This window comes from Chiloscyllium punctatum, chromosome 38 (genome assembly GCF_047496795.1).
Source record: "Chiloscyllium punctatum isolate Juve2018m chromosome 38, sChiPun1.3, whole genome shotgun sequence".
Lineage (NCBI taxonomy): Eukaryota > Metazoa > Chordata > Chondrichthyes > Orectolobiformes > Hemiscylliidae > Chiloscyllium > Chiloscyllium punctatum.
This window is the reverse complement of record NC_092776.1, coordinates 26,970,327-26,991,965: the sequence shown is the minus strand read 5'-3', so window position 1 is coordinate 26,991,965 and position 21,639 is coordinate 26,970,327. Positions and strand designations below refer to the sequence as shown.

Genomic DNA, 21,639 nt, shown 5'->3' with positions numbered 1-21,639 from the left:
TTTTCTTCTGAAAGTTTTTTAATTGATAGCCACCAGACATGATTGGATGCGGCAGGAATGAAGAGCTTAGATCTGTTTCTTTAGTTATGCAATCATTTATTTCTGTCTATCACAGGATAAATACTAGAAGCAGCATGCACATAGTCTTTGTCATTTAGGACAACTCATTTTTGGGTATGTCTTGCATTGCTTCTGTCTTGTGTCCTACATTCTTCACTAAACTTGGCGAGATTGCACTTGTATTGACAAATGCTAGGAAAATGCATCAAACATTTTTGAAGTGCACGCACTTGTAGTACAAGAGACAGCAGGATAAATTCTGCTTAACCTTCACCTAGAAATGGAGAAATACAAAGTAATCTGGGGCACCTTCTGGGAGGTTTGTTCAAACTGCCTCTACAGCTGATAAACCCCCTGCTCACCATGAAGGGCAATGAATCTGACCAATGTGATGACTAATATATATAGAATCTTCCTTCCACATCTCATTCTAAGGCAAACATATTTTCAATAATGAATGGTCCAAACTTGACTTCAGCAGTGGACAGTAATATTATGTGAATTGTTCACTTGAAGGTATGAGAAAAATTAAAGATGGTAAAGGGAAAATATTTAAGACTATACAGGTGCAAAATAATAAATACACATATCTATGCATTTTCAAACTCCTGTAGTTGCTATACTGACAACAAATGTAGGAGAAAGTGAGGACTGTAGATGCTGGAGATCATCGCTGAAAAATGTGTTGCAGAAGAAGGGCTCATGCCCGAAACGTCGATTCTCCTGCTCCTTGGATGCTGCCTGACCTGCTGCGCTTTTCCAGCAACACACTTTTCAGCTCTGACAACAAATGTAATAAATGTATTTGCCATAATTAAGTGCCAGGAAACTGCAAGACTTTAAATGCATTAAATTACATGACAACTAACTCTTCAACATCATAAATCTCTCAGGGCTACTACAAGAGGTACCAAGAGTTTGGTCATTTGTAGTCCTATATCCAGTCACACAAGGAGACTTTTTTTATAAATCAAGATATTGCACCCATATTAAAGGTTACCCTTAAAGTATAAAGCATGAAGATTTAAAGTTTACACTTCAAGTATGCTGAGATAGTCCCTTCTAGTAATCCTAGCAATCCCCTTTAACAATTCATTCAGCAACAGGCAATTTTCAAGAACTGGTTAAAGAAACTAATAGCAACGTAAGTATATTTTGGAGTGATAAAGCTACAATTCAAATCAGTGGGATTAAACACGGTTACAAACTAAAAAACAAGTTTGAACAATTTACAATTGTACAGCTTGATATTGATTGCCAAAAACCTGGGTTATTAATTGTCAAAAACTTGGTAGGACAAGGGAAAGTAGTTTATCTCTGGTCTTTGGGAAACTTCCCATTCACAGAATACTTGGAGTAGATAATGGAGAAAAATGGAGCAGATAATTGGCTTTAGCTTGACTGAAGAAATTGTGTAGAGGAGGAGTAATATGAACATTGGAGAATTCAATATTGGTAGCCCATAGTTTTAAAGTTTAGATTGAGTTGTGTGAAGAAACGGAGGAAAACTTGGGAATATGTGAAAGCAACCTTCACCTAATACGCCCTGGTGATAATCTATGATTCCAATTTCACGTCCACTTTATAACCTGCTCAATATTACTTTTCACTGACTAAAGGTTAAATTATTCCTTAGATTTTTCTAGCACTTAATACACTGCAATATTACTCAAAACTGTCAACTTGTTTGCCATTAAGACCTGAAACAAGGTAGGTTAAACTGTTAATTTGTTTTCTTAAAAATTGTCTAAGTGCTTACCAGTAACATAAGTGACTCTGAAGAGCAAACAAATATTCGTTGAAGCTCTCAATTGGTTTTTCCTGTAGAACATAATCAATGCGATGTCCACCATTCAGCATTCCAATCTTCACTGCTGAATCCTCATCCTTAGGTGATTCTGGACTTTCCACCAACTTTTGTTCTAGGATTTAATTGACTACAGTTTAATCATGTAATTTCATGGTATTGTACAAAATAAAAGAGATACCTGAAGCATTATGCTAGTTTATAAAGATTGAATGCCTGCTCCCAACACATTCAAAGATAGTGGCCAATAACCAACTCTAAAAGCACAACTTCGTGGGTTTGCACAAAAGGACCTCTACAACACGGTGATGATTTTCCTACCGAAGAATACTAACTTAGATAACATTTGTTTAGCTACAAACTGTCTGTAACTGCAAGGTGGGATGATTCCAGGAGTGCAACTTGCTTCATCCATGTGGCATTGCCGAGTGCATACCTTGGTATTTGTGCCAGAAGCCCAGCGATACCCATCAATCCAAATTGTATCTGCAGCCCATGGCTTATGACAGGACTGTAATATTTGATACTTCCAAGTTCTTTTTATTTTCATACTTTTATGCTAAAATGACATGGTGCTGAACTTTTTAAACTTATTTCTTTATTTTTCTATTTCTGTAACTAAGGTTTTGTATCTAGCTACTTTATACCCAGGATGGCAGTGTGTGGCAACACAGTACAGAGGAACTGCGATTATTCGGCATTTGAGTAACTGAATTTTGGATTATCTGAACAAGATCACAAGGCCCTGACACTTGGCCATCTATGCTTTCAAGCATTTGATTAACTGAATGAAATACTCCCTGCCCGTGTCCTTTGGATAATCTCTGTACACTTTTCACTGTACTCTTGTGCCCTGTACTGAGTGACAAGGAAACCTTAATCTAAATTGACAAGTCGACCTTTTAAGGCAGAGATTATCTAAGAAAACGTGCCATGCATTATGCTAGGTTATTGCCGAGGGGCTGTTTGATTCAAAAGTTTTTTCGGTATTTTCTAATCCTATCCCCCTTTTCTAGGTGGATTCTGGGTAATCCAAGATGGAGGACAGGAAAAATTTCTGGCAGTAAGAGCTGCTCCTTTTTTTGAGGTATATTAGGTGTTGGAGATGATTTCCTTGAATTCCAGAGCAGCAATTACTGTTTTATATGCTGTTGCATTGTTTTGGAACTTTGGAAAAAAAAGGCAAAACAACAGCAGTTTAAAAGGGAGAAGAGCAGACAAAGGAAGCACATGGTGAGGACAGTGTGAGAGAGAGAGAGAGAGAGAGAGAGAGAGAAACCTGCACAGGTACCACCTTTGCTGTTTGAATTCATGTATTGCTGGACATCGGAGTGCGACTGAAAAAATTAACAACAGTGAAATTCACAACTAATCTTGGAGGAACTGTTGGGCGAAGTTCACAGCACAGAATCAGATAAGTTAGTTGTTGTTTTAAGTCTGTCCAAGAGAAAGGCTGCAGTGAGTATAGTGGATTCTTTCTTTATTATATGTTTTTGGAGATAAGTCTCTTGATGAAACTTAAAATATAAGCCATAGCTATTAATTTAACCTGGGGCACTGTTTGTAGAGGAATAACACAGTGTTATTTTCTGGGTCTGTAGACTGTGAAGGAGCAAAAATGGCCTTTGCAGTGATATGTACTTCTTGTCAGATGTGGGAGTTTAAAGAGAGTTTAAGGGTTACAGCGGATTATATCTGCCATAAATGCTGTTGGATGCAAATCTTACCAGATCGAGTGGATTGGTTGGAGAAACAGACAGAAGCGATGAGGAATTTGCAACAGCAACAGTATGTGACGGATGGTAGTTATAGGAAGGGGAGAAAGTCTCAGACACAGTCACATAGATGGGTTAACCCCAGGAAGGGTGAGAGAGGTCGGCACCTAGGACAGAAATATACCCATTTCAAACAGGTATGCTGTTTTGTAAAATGTAGGGGGTGATGGATTCTCAGGGGAACGTAGCACGAACAGCCAAGTTTCTGGTATTGAGACTGGCTCAAATGCAATGAGGGGTACGTTGGCTTCCAAGAGATCAATTGTGTTAGGGGATTCTGTAGTCAGAGGTACAGACAGACGTTTCTGTGGCCAGCAGAGAAAAAGCAGAATGGTGTGTTGTTTCCCTTGTGCCAGGATCAAGGATGTCTCAGAGAGGGTGCAGAATGTTCTCACGGAGGAGAGGGGCCAGCAGGAGGTCATTGTCCACATTGGAACCAACGACATTGGAAGGGAAAAGGTTGAGATTCTGAAGGGAGATTACAGAGAGTTAGGCAGAAATTTAAAAAGGAGGTTCTCAAGGGTAGTAATATCTGGATTACCCCCAGTGCTACGAGCTAGTGAGGGCAGGAATAGGAGGATAGAGCAGATGAATGCATGGCTGAGGAGCTGGTGTATGGAAAAAGGATTCACATTTTTGGATCATTGGAATCTCTTTTGGGGTAGAAGTGATCTGTACAAGAAGGACGAATTGCACCTAAATTGGAAGGGGACTAATATACTGGCAGGGAAATTTGCTACAACTGCTTGGGAGGATTTAAACTAGTAAGGTGAGGGGTTGAGACCCGGGGAGATAGTGAGGAAAGTGATTGATCTGAGGCAGGTACGACCGAGAACAGAAGTGAGTCAAACAGTCAGGGCAGGCAGGGACAAGGTAGGATTAATAAATTAAACTGCATTTATTTCAACACAAGGGGCCTAATAGGGAAGGCAGATGAACTCAGGGCATGGTTAGGAACATGGGACTGGGATATCATAGCAATTACGGAAACATGGCTCAGGGATGGGCAGGACTGGCAGCTTAATGTTCCAGGATACAAATGAGACAGGAAGGATAGAAAGGGAGGCAAGAGAGGAGGGGGAGTGGCATTTTTGATTAGGGATAGCATTACAGCTGCGCTGAGGGAGGACATTCCCGGAAATACATCCAGGGAAGTTATTTGGGTGGAACTGAGAAATAAGAAAGGGATGATCACTTTATTGGGATTGTATTATGGACCCCCTCATAGTCAGAGGGAAATTGAGAAACAAACTTGTAAGGAGATTTCAGCTATCTGTAAGAATAATAGGGTAGTTATGGTAGGGGATTTTAACTTTCCAAACATAGATTGGGACTGCCATAGTGTTAAGGGTTTAGATGGAGAGGAATTTCTTAAGTGTGTACAAGACAATTTTCTGATTCAGTATGTGAATGTACCTACTAGAGAAGATGCAATCTTGACCCACTCTTGGAAAATAAGGCAGGGCAGGTGACTGAGGTGTCAGTGGGGGAAGCACTTTGGGACCAGCGACCATAACTCTATTTGTTTTAAAGCAGTGATGGAAAAGGATAGGCCAGATCTAAAAGTTGAAGTTCTAAATTGGTGAAAGGCCAATTTTGACGGTATTAGGCAAGAACTTTCAAAAGCTGATTGGAGGCAGATGTTCGCAGGTAAAGGGACGGCTGGAAAATGGGAAGCCTTCAGAAATGAGATAACAAGAATCCAGAGAAAGTATATTCCTGTCAGGGTGAAAGGGAAGACTGGTAGGTATAGGGAATGCTGGATGACGAAAGAAATTGAGGGCTTGGTTCAGAAAAAGAAGGAAGCAGATGTCAGGTATAGACAGGATAGATCGAGTGAATCCTTAGAAGAGTATAAAGAAAGTAGGAGTACTCTTAAGAGGGAAATCAGGAGGGCAAAACGGGGACATGAGATAGCTTTGGCAAATAGAATTAAGGAGAATCCAAAGGGTTTTTACAAATACATTAAGGACAAAAAGGTAACTAGGGAGAGAATAGGGCCCCTCAAAGATCAGCAAGGCGGCCTTTGCGTGGAGCCACAGAAAATGGGGGAAGATACTAAATGAATATTTTGCATCAGTATTTACTGTGGAAAAGGACATGGAAGATATAGACTGTAGGGAAATAGACGGTGACAACTTGAAAAATGTCCAGATTACAGAGGAGGAAATGTTGGATGTCTTGAAACAGGTAAAGGAGGATAAATCCCCAGGACCTGATCTGGTCTACTTGAGAACTCGGTGGGAAAGTAGAGAAGTGTTTGCTGGGCCTTTTGCTGAGATATTTGTATCATCGATAGTCACAGGTGATGTGCCGGAAGACTTGAGGTTGGCAAATGTGGTGCCACTGTTTAAGGAGGGCTGTAAGGACAAGCCAGGGAACTATAGACCAGTGAGCCCGACCTCGGTGACAAGCCAGGGAACTATAGACCGGTGAGCCCGACCTCGGTGACAAGCCAGGGAACTATAGACCGGTGAGCCTGACCTCGGTGGGGGGCAAGTTATTGAAGGGAATCCTGAGGGACAGGATGTACATGTATTTGGAAAGGCAAGGACTGATTTGGGATAGTCAACATGGCTTTGTGCGTGGGAAATCATGTCTCACAAACTTGGTTGAGTTTTTTGAAGAAGTAACAAAGAAGATTGATGAGGGCAGAGCAGTAGATGTGATCTATATGGACTTCAGTAAGGCGTTCGACAAGGTTCCCCATGGGAGACTGATTAGCAAGGTTAGATCTCATGGAATGCAGGGAGAACTAGCCATTTGGATACAGAACTGGCTCAAAGGTAGAAGACAGAGTGGTGGTGGAGGGTTGTTTTTCAGACTGGAGGCCTGTGACCGGTGGAGTGCAACAAGGATCGGTGCTGGGCCCTCTACTTTTTGTCATTTACATAAATGATTTGGATGCGAGCATAAGAGGTACAGTTAGTAAGTTTGCAGATGACACCAAAATTGGAGGTGTAGTGGACAGCGAAGAGGGTTACCTCAGATTACAACAGGATCTGGACCAGATGGGCCAATGGGCTGAGACGTGGCAGATGGAGTTTAATTCAGATGAATGCGAGGAGCTGCATTTTGGGAAAGCAAATCTTAGCAGGACTTATACATTTAATGGTAAGGTCCTAGGGAGTGTTGCTGAACAAAGGGACCTTGGAGTGCAGGTTCTTAGCTCCTTGAAAGTGGAGTCGCAGTTAGATAGGATAGTGAAGGCGGTGTTTGGTATGCTTTACTTTATCGGTCAAAGAATTGAGTACAGGAATTGGGAGGTCATATTGCGGCTGTACAGGACGTTGGTTAGGCCACTGTTGGAATATTGTGTGCAATTCTGGTCTCCTTCCTATTGAAAAGATGTTGCGAAACTTGAAAGGGTTCAGAAAAGATTTGCAAGGATGTTGCCAGAGTTGGAGGATCTCAGCTACAGGGAGAGGCTGAACAGGCTGGGGCTGTTTTCCCTGGAGCGTCGGAGGCTGAGGGGTGACCTTATAGAGGTTTACAAAATTATGAGGGGCATGGATAGTATAAATAGACAAAGTCTTTTTCCTGGGGTCGGGGAGTCCAGAACTAGACGGCATAGTTTTAGGGTGAGAGGGGAAAGATATAAAAGAGACCTAAGGGGAAACTTTTTCACGCAGAGGGTGGTACGTGCATGGAATGAGCTGCCAAAGGATGTGGTGGAGGCTGGTACAATTGCAATTTTTAAATGAGGCATTTGGATGGGTATATGAATAGGAAGGGTTTGGAGGGATATGGGCCAGGTGCTGGCAGGTAGGACTAGATTGGGTTGGGATATCTGGTCGGCATGGATGGGTTGGACCGAAGGTTCTGTTTCCATGCCGTACATCACTATGACTCTATGACTGTGACTCCTGCATCTATCTCGTAAGTCAAAACAAATGTGATTTGGAGCATGCGCATGTGGTGCTCCACCTAGTGGTATTGTTGGCTGCAAACACAGCCTCATTACAGAGGTCTCATGTCATATCTATTATCCTTATTAATTCTGAACAACCTCAAGGATTACATGGTTCAAGAAGGCAGGCTTAGCCTCTCACGCCCATATTCCAAGGGCAAAAATAAAAACTCTGCCTAGTAGCGATACTCCGGTTAAAATGTCGAAAGTCTCAGTTGCACAAAGTAATAATATCAGATCACCGAGATCCCAATTCTAATTTAAATCAAATAAATGAATGAACTTTGTTTCAAACAAAATACAGTCCAATTATCATTCTTCCTATCTCTGTAAGAGGCAAACTATATTTTTATCCTTCTCTGATCATAAAAACCAGGTCTTCAGAGAAAGGAAAAACATATTTTTAATTCTGGTGAGGTCAATAACTTTGTATCTGGTGCAGTGAGACATAATACGAATCAATATGAAAATAAAATAAGTGACTAAAGCACATTAGAAAAAGAGAAGGCAAAATCAAACCTTGCAGTTTTAAAACTATATTTCAAAAAGATAGCCAGTAAGGCATTCTATCATTTGACCGTTTCATTTGATACATCTGTCAGATTATAGTTATATGAAATGGAAGACAAATTAACATGGTAAGGTGTTTAGCACATCTGCAGGCTGTGATGTGCTGAGGCAGCATTAGCAGAGAGTCTATTGTCTCTACCTCACGTATATACAAAGCACTGACAGTATTAAAATTAAATGCGACTGATTACTATCAGCAGCAGTACCATCTTTCTGTCCATTTCCTGAAACTTGAATCTACTGATGCCAAAGCTTTACTTTTAGTTCTCACATCCCCATTCCTTTCAAGATACCTCTTCACCTGTCAACTTGCTTCATCATATACATGCACACAGTCACTCCAATGTTCAGTGCAGCACAATGGTATATCGATCGCGGCACAAAGCAGTGCAGCCGGAAAGAAAATTATGGGGAATGTGTCTTAACATTCACCCTTCAATGTTCACATTCTGAATAAATGTTACTGGCATCTCTCCATCTTACTTCAAACTCAAGTACAAGAAGCTTAAATTTATCCAGCGACAAGTTCAGAGACTGTCTAGGCAGCTGCATTTTTAAATCAATCCTTGTGCCTTACTACTCGGAGACTAGATATTTTGTCCCTTAACCACTTTCACCTTGAACCTGTTACTTCCTTTTTTAAAAAAACTATCCTCTCTAACTCTCTCCAAGCTCATCTCGGCGATAAGAACCATCTGTTGCTTACTTGATTTCTTTTGCATTTCTGTCTCATGCAACCTCCAAACATACTATCCCAATTACGGCATGGTTAACTGCTCTCCATTCTCACATATTATGCATCTACCATTGAACAATGTAATTAACATTCCATACCTGTGAAATTAAGAACTTATCTTTCCATTTTCAATAATGCCTGATATCTTCTGTCTCTATTCCTTCAGCATATTGTCAACTCTCAACTGCATACCCATCATTTCTATAATTTCTTGCTCCAATCTCTCCAGTTCAGCTTTCAAACTGTTCAAAGTGTGAAACAAACCAAAGTCATGACAGATGCGCTCTGCAATTGTGATGCATTATACTTCCTTTTCCTCTTCAAGCTTCCTACAGCAAGATTGATCAAAACATCTTCCCTTTCCTCTGATGCCAGACTTCTTCATCCTACTCTGCGACACTATCCTTGCACGATTTCATTACACTTATCGAAAAAATAGATGGACCATCATCAGCAATGGCTTCTCCCTTATTTCCCTGATGCGCCAAGAATCTCTCTCTAAAATGTGGACAATGTAAACACATTCATAAACATAGCAATGCGTTGGATGAGCTTAAAAATGCATTGCTGGAAAAGCGCAGCAGGTCAGGCAGCATCAAAGGAGAAGGAGAATCGGCATTTCGGGCATAAGCACTTCTTCAGGCTGAATCCTGAAGAAGGGCTTATGCCTGAAATGTCGATTCTCCTTCTCCTTTGATGCTGCCTGACCTGCTGCGCTTTTCCAGCAACGCATTTTTAAGCTCTGATCTCCAGCATCTGCAGTCCTCACTTTCTCCTACTGTGTTGGATGAACAGAGCACTAAAGGAATTCAGTAATCCTTGTGTAAATAAATGCATCCTTCCATATGTACTACAATTTTAAAATTGTTTCAAAGTGCTGGACAACATTTACCTTCCTCCACATGCTTTTCTTCCTCCTCTTTAATTTGGTTAGCTACTTTCTCTAGCTCAGCTTGCAGCTGGGTTGAAGAGGTGTGAGCACGTGCAAATTCATTCAGTGTCTGCCAGGCATTCTTCAGAGAACTAATGAAGCCTTGTTTCAAATCTGAGCCCATGCGGGACAGACTTTCCTTCAACTCTGGAAGAGAAAAGCAAGTAAATTAATGCCTTATCCATGTGGGAGTAAACCCAACTGCATCATCGTAGTCCTTTCACTAAGCAATATCAAATGAAAATTTGACAAACTTAGCTCGGCTTTGAGAAGAACAATCAAATATTAAAAGGCAGCAGTAAATACCGTCTTTGAGATGAGGCAAGATGTAATCCCTTTTCCTCTACTTGTGTTTAGAAGAATGATAAGTGATCCAAGTGGAATAATTGATTAATACTTCAGATTTGGTTCATATAACATAAACTTAAAGGAACGTTTACGGGATCAGTGTACATTAGAAACAGGTCATTTTGTAAGAGAAACTGAACTCTTAAAAAATGGAACATGTTACAAGGTGGTCAGTTTCATTCTCTCTCTCACACACACATACATACAGTTTTTATTTTAATTTCACAGAAGTGCACGAAGGCATGCACTAAATACATGAAAAATAGCAGCAGCATCTACAGCACCAATTCTCACAGCAGCAGCGCAGGTCACAACAAATGAGGATGAGTGTGAAGAATACAGTGGAAAATTCAATGAGTTAGAATTTGGACTTCTAGTTGCTAGTAAATACAAATTCTTATTGTATTATCACCCATCAAATTCACTCAGACACACAGTCACTGATGTTCCCAAATATGCTGACAAAGTCACTGTAGAATTGAAAAGCACGCACTTTTATTTTCAAAAGGATAGGTCACATTGCTTGATGTGTCAGAAAAATAACCATATATTATGGAAAGCTAAAATATTCTCTCCAACCCAGCAAATATTCCAGATTTGCAACAATGCTCAGAGTTAGCATTGATTTAGAGAATTCTTTTTGGAGTAAAAACATCCAAAATGTCCAGTTAAAGTAGTGGAGATATTAGAAACATTAGTTGCATTTTTGTTTTGGTGGCTAAATTGAGACTGGTTGAATTCTGTCATCCAAAGCTTCTCAAGGGGACAAAATGATGCATGGATTCATAAAAATGTTGGATTACTTATTAAATGAGAAACTTTTGTCAGTGGTTATCAAAGAAAATCTTCCAGATAAAAGAGCCAGAGATAAAGTTTCACATTCAATAATGGTTTGCAAGAACAGAGCCAAAGGAAAGTATTTTTTGAAAGTATTTTGGGAGCACGGGTTTGAAAGGGACACAGACATTGAGAGAGAATCATTTAGACAGTGTTTTAAAATTCAGTCATGGGATGTGGGTGTTGCTGGCTGGGCCAGCATTTATTGCCTGTCCTTAGTTGCCCTTAAGAAGGTGGTGGTGAGCCGCAGTCCACGTGCTGTAGGTAAACCCACAACGTGATTAGGGAGTGAATTCCAATAATTTGACCCAGCAATACTGATGGTAAAGTGACTTAGATGGGAACTTGCAGGTGGTAATGTTCCCCATGTATTGAGTATGAAGTGGATGAAAGGAATTTTGTTTGCTGGAATGAGGGCCATGAAGTAGGAGGCCAATCTCATAAACAGTTTGTTCTTGGAAAGGAAATGAGGAAGATGATAGGTTTTGGGTTATGTTTGCATGGGAAGCGTTCGAAGGAGAGAGGGAAAAGCAGACAAGGCACATTAGCATATGGCTTATAACGCAGTACCAATGAAGTTGTGAGGTACTGGCAATAGTTGGAGATAAGCTCAAAAATGGTAGGGAGAGGAGTTCAAGTAGACATCTATTAGCACAAAAGCATACGGTTATTTTTGCTGTTCAGAATAATACCAAAGCAGTATGTCATTTTGGCAGAGCAAGGCATGATCCAATATCCATTTTTGTCAACCAACCAACCTCTTATCTGGTTAAACTCAAATGTGTGTTCTTTAGACTAAAGAAATGACTGAACAAAAAGAAAACAAAGAACCGTGGAGTCTGTAAATCTGAAACAAAGACAAATTTCTGGACGATCAGAAGGAGGATCAATAGACCCGAAATATTAACCCTGCTTTTTCTCCACAGATGCTGCTAGACCTGCTGAGTTACTTTAGTAAAGTTAAAGAAATGACTGGACTGGAAGCAAAACAGAGGTGAGGTGCTATATTAAAATTAATGAAGGGCCAGTGTGGATATGGTTGGGAGTTTGAAAGTGCAGTTTGAAGTGTCTTGGAGGAAGTACTTCTGAAAGAATCACAGAAGGCAAATCTACAGTCAAAACATAATCTACATCTAAGTTTGTTTTAAAATTATTTAAATTATTTACAAACTTAGGGCAGTCAAAACACTATTTTAAATTATGCTTTTAGCTGCAGCACTTTAATAAATGGGAAATTCGTGCATAAAATATTAAACTTTGATTAATGGTGTTATCTCCAAATTAATTAGTGAAGAATCATATTACTTGCTGTTTTAGAAAGCCAAAGTTGGAATGCTCTCTGGCTGTCTTACAATCTTTGATCAGATAATTAATATTGCAATAGACAAGACACTAATGTATTTCAAATCACATATCTCAAATTTGCATTTGTGAAATTAGGATAATAATTGAAACCAAACAACTTTGGAGAAAGATACTGATGAGGATAATGAAAGTAAATACCACTCATGGATTTAATGTTTGCATAAATTACTACCTAATAATTTTCAGAAAAATATTTAGACTGATTGCCATGTTAACATTTAAATAGATCTTAATTCAAAATAAATTCAACAGATTAAGTTTTGAAAAAGCTCACATTTGTATTATACACTTCTCAGGTACAAAATATCCTAAAGTGATTTACAACTACTAAATCACTTCTTGAAATGTAGTTTTGCTACAAAGAAAACAGCAAATTTCCACTTGCAAAACCCTCCGCATAATTATAAAGTCATGGAAGACAGCAGAGCCAATATCCAAGTTGGTGGGGCTGGACATTTCAGCCAGAAATGTGAATCAGAACTTGAGAGGTCTGGACTAATAAAGAGAGGCTTCCCCTCACTGGCAGTGCCTTCTTGCTGCTACACGTACACTGCGCAGTCTGTTGTAGCTCCTGTCTGGCTGGAGGAAGTGCCCAGGGGTCAGGGTTGTTGCTGCACCAATTGTTCCTTGCCACCTCATCATCCAGTTTCCAGGCAGGAAGCAGCAGCTAGCCAGAGTCTCCTGTGAACTTGTTTAATGCAAAAAGGCAAAATCCCCAGGTTGGACTGATGAAGGCAGAAGAACATAAGAAACAGGAGCAGGGTTCTGCATGACAGACTAATTAGCAAAGTTAGAACACGTGGGATTCAGGGTGAGCTTGCCAATTGGGTACAATTAGTCTGACAGTAAGAGACAGAGGGTGGTGGTGGAGGATTTTTTTTTGGACTGGAGGTCTGTGACCAGGGATGTTCCACAGAGATTGGTACTGGGTCCACTTTTGTTTGTTATTTATATAACGATTTGTATCACAATATGGGAGGCATGGTTAGTAAGTTTGCAGATGACACAAAAATTAGTGATATAGTGGACAGTGAAGAAGGTTTTCTAAGATTACAAAGAGATCTTGATCAAATGGGTCAAAGGACTGAGGAGTGGCAAATGGAGTTTAATTTGGATAAATGCGAGGTATTGCATTTTAGTAAAATAAACAAGGGCAGGACTTGTGCAATTTATTGTAGGGTTCTGGGTAGTATTATAGAAGACACCCCTCGGGGTTCAGGTACATAGTTCTTTGAAATTTATGTCACAGGTAGACAGGGTGGTTAAGATGATGTTTAGCACACTTGCCTTTGCTGCTCAGACCTTTGAGTATAGGGGTTGGGACAGCATACTGAAATTGTACCAATTGGTGAGGCCTCTTAGTCATAGAGTCATGCAGCCATGTAGCACAAAAACAGACCCTTCGGTCCAATCAGTCCATGCTGAACATAATTCCAAACTAAACTGCCTGTTCCTGGCCCATATCGCTCCAAACTTTTCCTATTCACCTATCCATCTAAATGTCTGTGCCCCCTAGTCTTGAAATTCCCCATCCTAGGGAAAAGACAATTACCATCAACTCTATCTATACCTCATTATTTTATAAACTTCCTCTTCTGGAGTATTGTGTGCAGCTCTGGTCACCCTGCTATAGAAGGATATCATTAAATTGGAGAGAGTTCAGAAAAGACTTACTCGGATGTTGCAGGAATGGAGGGATTGAGTTATAAAAATACGTTGGGTCTTTTTTCACTGAAGCTTAGGGGGTTGAGGAGTGACCTTATTGTAAAATCATGAGTGGCATAGATAAGATGAATAGCAAGGGCACTTTCCCAGGGTGGGGGTAGTTCAAGGTGAGAGGAGAAAGTTTAAAAAAGGACCTGAGAGGTAACTTTTTTTTTAATCTAGAAAGTGGTTCGCATGGGGAATGCCAGAGGAAGTGCTGGATTCAGGTACAGTTACAACATTTAAAAGACACTTGGATAAGTACATTAATAAGAAAGGCTTGGAGGGATATGGTTGGCATGGACTAGTTGGACCAAAGAGTGTGTTTCCATGCTGAATGACTATGTGTAGGTTATTTAGTCTTTTAAGCCTGCCCCACCATTCAATAAGTTCATGGCTGATCTGCCCAGTCCTTAGCTCCTTTCATGCCAGCTCCTCATAGTTCTCAATTCCCTGATATTTCAAAATCTGTCCACCTCATCTGTAGATAGTTTTTCTATACGTGATGGTTGTGTTCTTGTGCAACCCCGTATTAGAGAAAAATCACATTAAAGAAACAGCACTTAAACTGATGGCAATGTAATCAAGTTACAGCCAACATGTTTTAAGTGTTTTAGAATCAATGCCCCCAACTTGTTAATCGTGTTATAGCAAATTTCCATTAACGAAATGCGCTTCACGGTAGAACGACTGTATTCTGAACTGGTTCACTCACGTAGACTAGAATCGAGTCTCATCCCAAAAAAGACTGGTGCAGAAATGAAGTGACTACATTTAAATTATGTTTAAAAAAAACTTAAGGAATATTGGAAAAGAAATAAAAATAGAAAAAATTAATCTAGATGTCAGTGATGCAAATATTAGAGCTTGTTGTAGAATGTAATCACAATTATATATAAACTCTGAAACTTACGGATAAAGACTCAATCTAAAATTACATGAGAACTGAAGACCGGAAATAAGCAGGCATTGGGAAATGTCGAATGAAGAATTTCTGCAAGATTTAAGTGTAAAAAAGATTCTTCTTAACCTCAGGACATCATTAACAGGTTCCACAGTTCTTCAGGTTAATATCCTCGGCGCACCATCTTCAGTTGTTTCATGATCTTCCCAATGATCATAAGGTCAGAAGTGAGAAAGTTTGATGATTGCATGATGCTCAGTATATTAGCAAATCTTCAGCTCTTGAAACAGTCCTTGTCCATATGCAGCAAGACCCAGCCAAAAACCAGGCTTGAGGTGATAAGTGGTAACTAACAGGAGTGTCTCAAAAGGTTGAACAAGAGAGAATTTAACCATTGCTCCTTAACACTCAATAGCATTACCACTGCTGAATCCCCCACTATCAGCATCCTAGGGGGTATTATTGACCAGAAACTGAACAAGAACAGCCATGTGGCGAATCAATATTTTTTGAGCTGGAGGAAGATTTAGAGTGGAGGTCCCCAGTGTAATGGGACCCTACTTTTGCTGATACAATGATCTAGGATCTTGGTGAAGAGAGAACAATTTCAAATGTGCAGGTGAGCCTCATCGTAAACTGTGAGGATGACTGTGTGCAACTCCAAAAGCACACTGACACATTGGTGGAGTGGGCGGGTATGTAGCAGACAATGTTCAACGCAGAGATAAGAGAGGAAGATCGTTAAAAGACAATATAATTTGGCAGTGCAATTCTAAAGGGATGCAGGGGCAGTGGGGCCTTGGTGTATATGTTCACAGATCATTAAAGGTGACAAGCAGGTGCAGTTAAAAAAGCCCACAATGTTCTTGGCTTTATTAATAGGGTGGAGAGTGCAAAAGCAAGAGGATTATTGAACTTAGACACACCACTTGTTGGAATTCAGCTGGAGTACTGTGTACAATTTTGGACACATTGTGTTAGAGAGGGTACAGAAATGATTTACAAGATTAGCTCCAGTATGAAATAAACATTGGACTTATCTCCTTGGAGAGAAGACAGCTGAGAAGAGATTTGACAGAAGTTTTCAAAATCATTGGCAGGCTGTGTAAAGTATATATGGAGAAGCTGTTCCTGCTCGCTAGAGAGAAAAAAAATGAGAGTGCAGAGATTTAAAGTAACTTGCGAGAAAAGGAAGTGTGTCAGAAAAACCTTTTTCACACAGTAAGTAGTGAAATATAAAATGTACAGCTTGGAAATGTGGTGCAGGTCCAGCTGGGCATTCAAGAGGGTACTGGATGACATTTGGACAGAAAAGGCATACAGGCATATAGGAAAAAGGCAGCAGATCGGTACTAGGCAATAGAACCGGCGCAGGCACAAGCTGAATGGTCTCCTTCTGTGCTGTAACCATTTTGTGATATAAATAGTGGTCAGAAGCCACTCCAAGGCGAGTATCCTACCTAACGATGCAGCAAAACCTGTTTACAAAGTGCAAGTCAGGTATGTGACAGACTCTCTAGCTGCCTGGATGAATGCCGCTCCAACAACATTCACGCAGTTTGAGATCTTTCACGTCAAAAGCAGCCAACTTGATTAGCACTTATCCAATATCTTCATCATCAGTCCACAATAGCAGCGGTGTGTACCATCAACAAAATGCACTCGAGTAACTCACCAAGACCCTTCAGGCAACACCTTTTAAACCCATGATCACCACCATCTAGAAGGTTAAGGGCATGAGAGCAACACGCCTCGAGTTCTCCTCCAAGCCAATGCATCATTCTGACTCAAAATACATTACCATTCCTTCATTGTTGCTAGGTCAATACCTGGAACTAACTGCACTGTGAGCATAGCTCTCCCCCATGGACTGCAGCAGTTCAAGAACCAGCTCAGCACCTTCCAAAGGGCAACTAGAGATGACCAATAATTACTGGACTAGCCAGTGATGACCACATCTCAGGAATTTTTTTTTAAAGTCAAGAGTATAAACTAGATGGGGAAATTGGAAGTAAGGTTCATGGACAGATTAATCTGAGGATTTATATACACAAATCTCTTCAAGTGGCAAGGCAAGTTGATACAACTGTTAAGGCTTTATAAATTGGATTTCTATGCAGAAGCTGAAAGCAGAAAATAAGCTTTGTTAGAAGCTTACAAAACATTCTTCTGGTTTCAGCTGAAGAAATGTGCACCATTCTGGGCAGCTTGCTTGAGAAAGGGCATCAAGGCCTTCAAGGAAACATGCAAGAGATCTATCAGTAAGATCATACAGCAAAGTTTAGAGAGATTGAGGAGACTGATATATTTTTCTTAGCTCTAAGGAAACTAAAGTTGGGATTGAACAGGGGTGTTCAACATTACCAGGCGATTTGATTGTGCAAATAGAAAAAACTGCCCCACCTGAGAGGGTTCAATAACCAGAGGATACCAATTTATATAACTGGCAGAAGAACCAGAAGGAAGAGAAGATTTTTTTAATATGATTGTCCACATACAGAATTTACTACCTAAAAGAAAATTATTAACAGAATCAAAAGTAACTTAAAATTCATTCAGACAAATCTATTTTAGTTGTTTTTATTCATTTATTGGATGTGGGCCAGACCAGCATTTATTGCCCTGAGGGCAGTTAAGAGTCAACCACATTACTCTTAGTCTGAAGTAAAACATTAACCCAGACCAGGTGAGGACAGCAGTTTCCTTCTTAAAGGGCAGTAGTGAACCAGATGGATTTTTCCAATAATCGAACAATAGTTTTATGATCACCACCACACTCTTATTTCCTAATTCTTAATGGATTCAAACCTGGGTCCCCTGAGCATTACTTTGGCCTCTGGAATAATAGCCTAATGAAAATATCACCAGGCCATCACCTCCCAGTTCAGACTAATTCAGTATTTCTTGGGCATATTTATTAACAGTACTAAAGCTAATTAAAAAAGAAAATAAACTTGTACTGCATCAACTCACCATCAAGAGTTGGTTTTATTTGACTTAATTTGCATAACAAATAAAGAACTCAAACATTGCTGCAAGTGATAAAGAAAATTGTTGCACTGAAAGAGCAATAACTATAAATCTGTGTATGTCAATACTCTGTTACTTAGTCAAAGCAAGAACAGCACCATCATTTAACTTCAACTACCTCAAACTATATTTATACTTTTACCCCATAATTTTGAAAAATACATTTGTGATTGCAGCTTCATTTTTACCATGAAGTGAGATTAATCTTAGACATAGCTTATTTAAATTATAAGTGACAAACATAACATTTACTGATTCATTTTGCAAGATATTTACCTCCGCGTTTTGAGAAGATTTGTAGCTCAGGTCGAGGTTCTCCCTGTAGGTTTGCTCGCTGAGCTGGAAGGTTCGTTTTCAGATACTTCACCACCACACTAGGTAACATCATCAGTTTGCATTCGGTCAGGCGCTGGTATTAGTGACTCGCTTTCTATTTGTGTGTTTAGATTTCTTTGAGTTGGAATGTTATTTCCTGTGCTGATGTCATTTGCTGTTCTTTTTCTGAGGGTTATAAGTGGGGTCCAAGTCGATGTGTTTGTTAATAGAGTTCAGTTGGAATGCCATGCTTCTAGGAATTCTCGTGCATGTCTCTATTTAGCTTATCCTAGGACAGATGTGTTGTCCCAGTCAAAGTGGTGCCCTTTCTCATCTGTATGTAGGGATACTAGTGAGAGCGGGGTTTTTTTATGGCTAGTTGATGTTCATGTATTCTGCTGGCTAGTTTTCTGCCTGTTTGTCCAAAGTAGTGTTTGTTACAGTTCTTGCAAGGTATTTTGTAAATGACAATAGGTTTCTACCAACACTAAATTAGCAGCTAATGAACTTGAAAGACCCTATACAAACAACAAGTGAAACTAATGTCATTTACAAAATACCGTGCAAGGACTGTAACAAACACTGCATTGGGCAAACAGGCAGAAAACTAGCCACCAGGATATATGAACATCAACTAGCCATGAAAACAAAACACTCTCACTAGTATCCTTACAGATGAGGAAGGACACCACTTCGACTGGGACAACACATCCAACCTAGAAGAAACCAAACAGAGACACGCATGAGAACTCCGAGAAGCATGGCATTCCAACCGGAACTCTATCAACAAACACATCGACTTGGACCCCAACTACCACCCTCTGAGAAAAAGGACAGCAAATTACATCAGCACAGGAAATGACATAACCAAACCAAGGAAATCTAAACACATAAATAGAAGTGGGTCACTAACACCAGTGCTTCACTGATGTTACCTAGTATGGTGACGAAATGTCTGAAAACTAACCTTCTAGCTCAGCGAACAAACTTATGTCCATATTTACCTCTAATTGCTTACATTCTCTCCTCTTCCTTCTTTAATTTTATTTGAGGGGAAGTGGATATCACAGTCAGACCAATACTGCCTTCCTGTGACTTCCACAAACATCCATTTTAAGCACACAAATAACTTAGCTGTTTTTGTCATCTGCAGTCCAATCATCGAAGTATCAAAAGCTCAGGATTTGAACCTAGCTGCTTCACCTAATTTGCACATCAGGCCACATATTAAATCACTGAAGTGCTCTCCAACCACCAATGATAATCCAGCTTAATTTTTTGAGCTGTGTCTATATTACATAAAAGTTGAGACAAGTGACCTATAGTTGAACTGTGCCAATGCACTGAATGAACAAAAAAGTTGCCTGAGAAATCAAATTTTCATTTCTACTTGATTCTTCCGTAACTGTCACCTCCAGTAAAATCAACACTCTCCACTCAGGCATGCACTTAGCTAACATTAAACTATACAAAGAGATTTCAGATATAAGGCAGCATTCTACACAACAAAATGTGTTTGTGACAGGACCATTGTACCATGTAATCAAGTACTGTCAAATAGCTGGATTGTGTTTGAAGATCAAACGTTCCTCTTGTACTTCCATCTATTTTCCCAATATTCTGTCTGCTTCATTAGCTGTTTCTTTGACTACTTTAAAAAAAAACTCTTACACATTTATCTCACTTGTCATGTCAGCTTTACTGAATCAGACACTCCTCTAAAACACTTGGTTACATCTCATTATCTTCCCAAATCTCCCCCTCTCCTTCTGCAAGTCACCAGTGCTTGTGCTTCAATAGGATCCAAGTGGTCAATTGTAATAGGGGGCTCTCTAGTATGGGGCACAGACATACATTTCTGTAGCCGTCAGCGAGATATCAGGATGGATTGTTGCCTCCCTGGTGCCAGGGTCAAGGATGTCTGGGAGAGGATGCAGAATATTCTAAAAGGGGAGAGTGACCAGCAGAAACTCATTGGTGCCAACGTGCACAATGACATAGGTATGGAAAGGGATGCAGTTCTGCAGAGTCAATATAGGAAACTAGGCAGGAGGTTAAAAAGTAGGTGCTCAAAAGTAGTAATGTCTGGACTACTCCCAGTGCCAACAACTTGGTGGAAAACAAGAGAAGACTGACAAATGCAAATGCATTTACTTCAATGCAAGAGGCCTGACAGGTAAGGTAGATGAACACAGGGCATGGTTGGGAACATGGGACTGGAATATCATGGCTCTTACAGAAACGTGGCTCAGGAATGGACAGGACTGGAAGCTTAATGTTCCTTGTTATAGATGCTATAAGAAACATAGAAAGGGAGACAAGAGAGGAGGAGGAGTGGCATTTTTGGCTACAGATAACATTACGCTGTAATTGGGGAGGGTACTCCTGGTAGATCGTCCAGTGAACTTACATGGGTGGAACTGAGAAATAAGAAAGGGATTATCACATTGTTGGAATTGTATTATAGGCTCCCCAAGTCAGTAAAAGATTGAGAAGCTACTATATAGGAAGATCTCAGATATCTGTAAGAATAATAGGGTTGGAATGGTAGGTGATTTTAATTTTCAAAACAGCATGGGACTACCATTGTGTTAGGGGCTTGGATGGGGAGGAATTTGTTAAATGTGTACAAGAAAAATTTCTTCAATATGTGTATGTACCTATTAGAGAAAGAGTAACATGATCTTCTGTTGGAAATAAGGAAAGGCAGGTTATGGAGGTGTCAGTAGAGGGGTTCTTTGGAGCAAGTAATAATAGTAGACTAGGGCTTTCATCCCCTGGACCGTCAGAGGCTGAGGGGTGATCTTATAGGTTTATTAAAGGTTTATGGACAGTCAAGAGTTAAGGCAGGATTTGGAGATTGGGTGTGGTACTGGTCGTGTCTGGAGGATTAACATTCTGGAATTGTTTGGGCAGCATTTGATGGGTAAATGGGATATGGTGACAGACCTGTGATGTAGAATGAAGCCTGGGAGCCTGGATGATTTCATAGAATATTTGAGATAGCTTCCTACAGTTGCACATTCTGAAACCACAGAGCAGCTATACTAAACTTGATATTATATAATGAGACAGGATTAATTAATGACCAAGGAGTTAAAAGTACCTATAAATGGCAGTCACTACAATATGGCTGAATTTTATACCTAATTTGAAGAGCAGTAGATTGAGTAGTATTGTAAACTTAAATAAGGGCAATTAGTTGCGTACGAACGCAGAGCTACCTGAAGCAGCATTTAAGGCTAAGGATAAATCAGTAGAGAAACAGTGACAGACATTAGTGGCTGAGCATTCCCAACACCTTTATGCAGATATACTTCAAGATCTAGACAATTTCTTACATTTTG

At 40.0% G+C, this 21,639-nt stretch overlaps 1 protein-coding gene across 1 annotated transcript in view; it reads right to left on the bottom strand.

Annotated features, from left to right (window-relative positions):
- sec23ip (SEC23 interacting protein) overlaps positions 1-21,639 on the bottom strand; it is a 136,097-nt gene that overhangs the window by 25,184 nt on the left and 89,274 nt on the right. Inside the window, exons 16-17 of the mRNA XM_072557458.1 lie at positions 9,751-9,936; positions 1,820-1,982 (exon numbers count right to left, since the gene is read on the bottom strand). Of these exons, the coding sequence (XP_072413559.1) occupies positions 1,820-1,982; positions 9,751-9,936 (349 nt within the window). The remainder of the gene's footprint in view (positions 1-1,819; positions 1,983-9,750; positions 9,937-21,639) is intronic.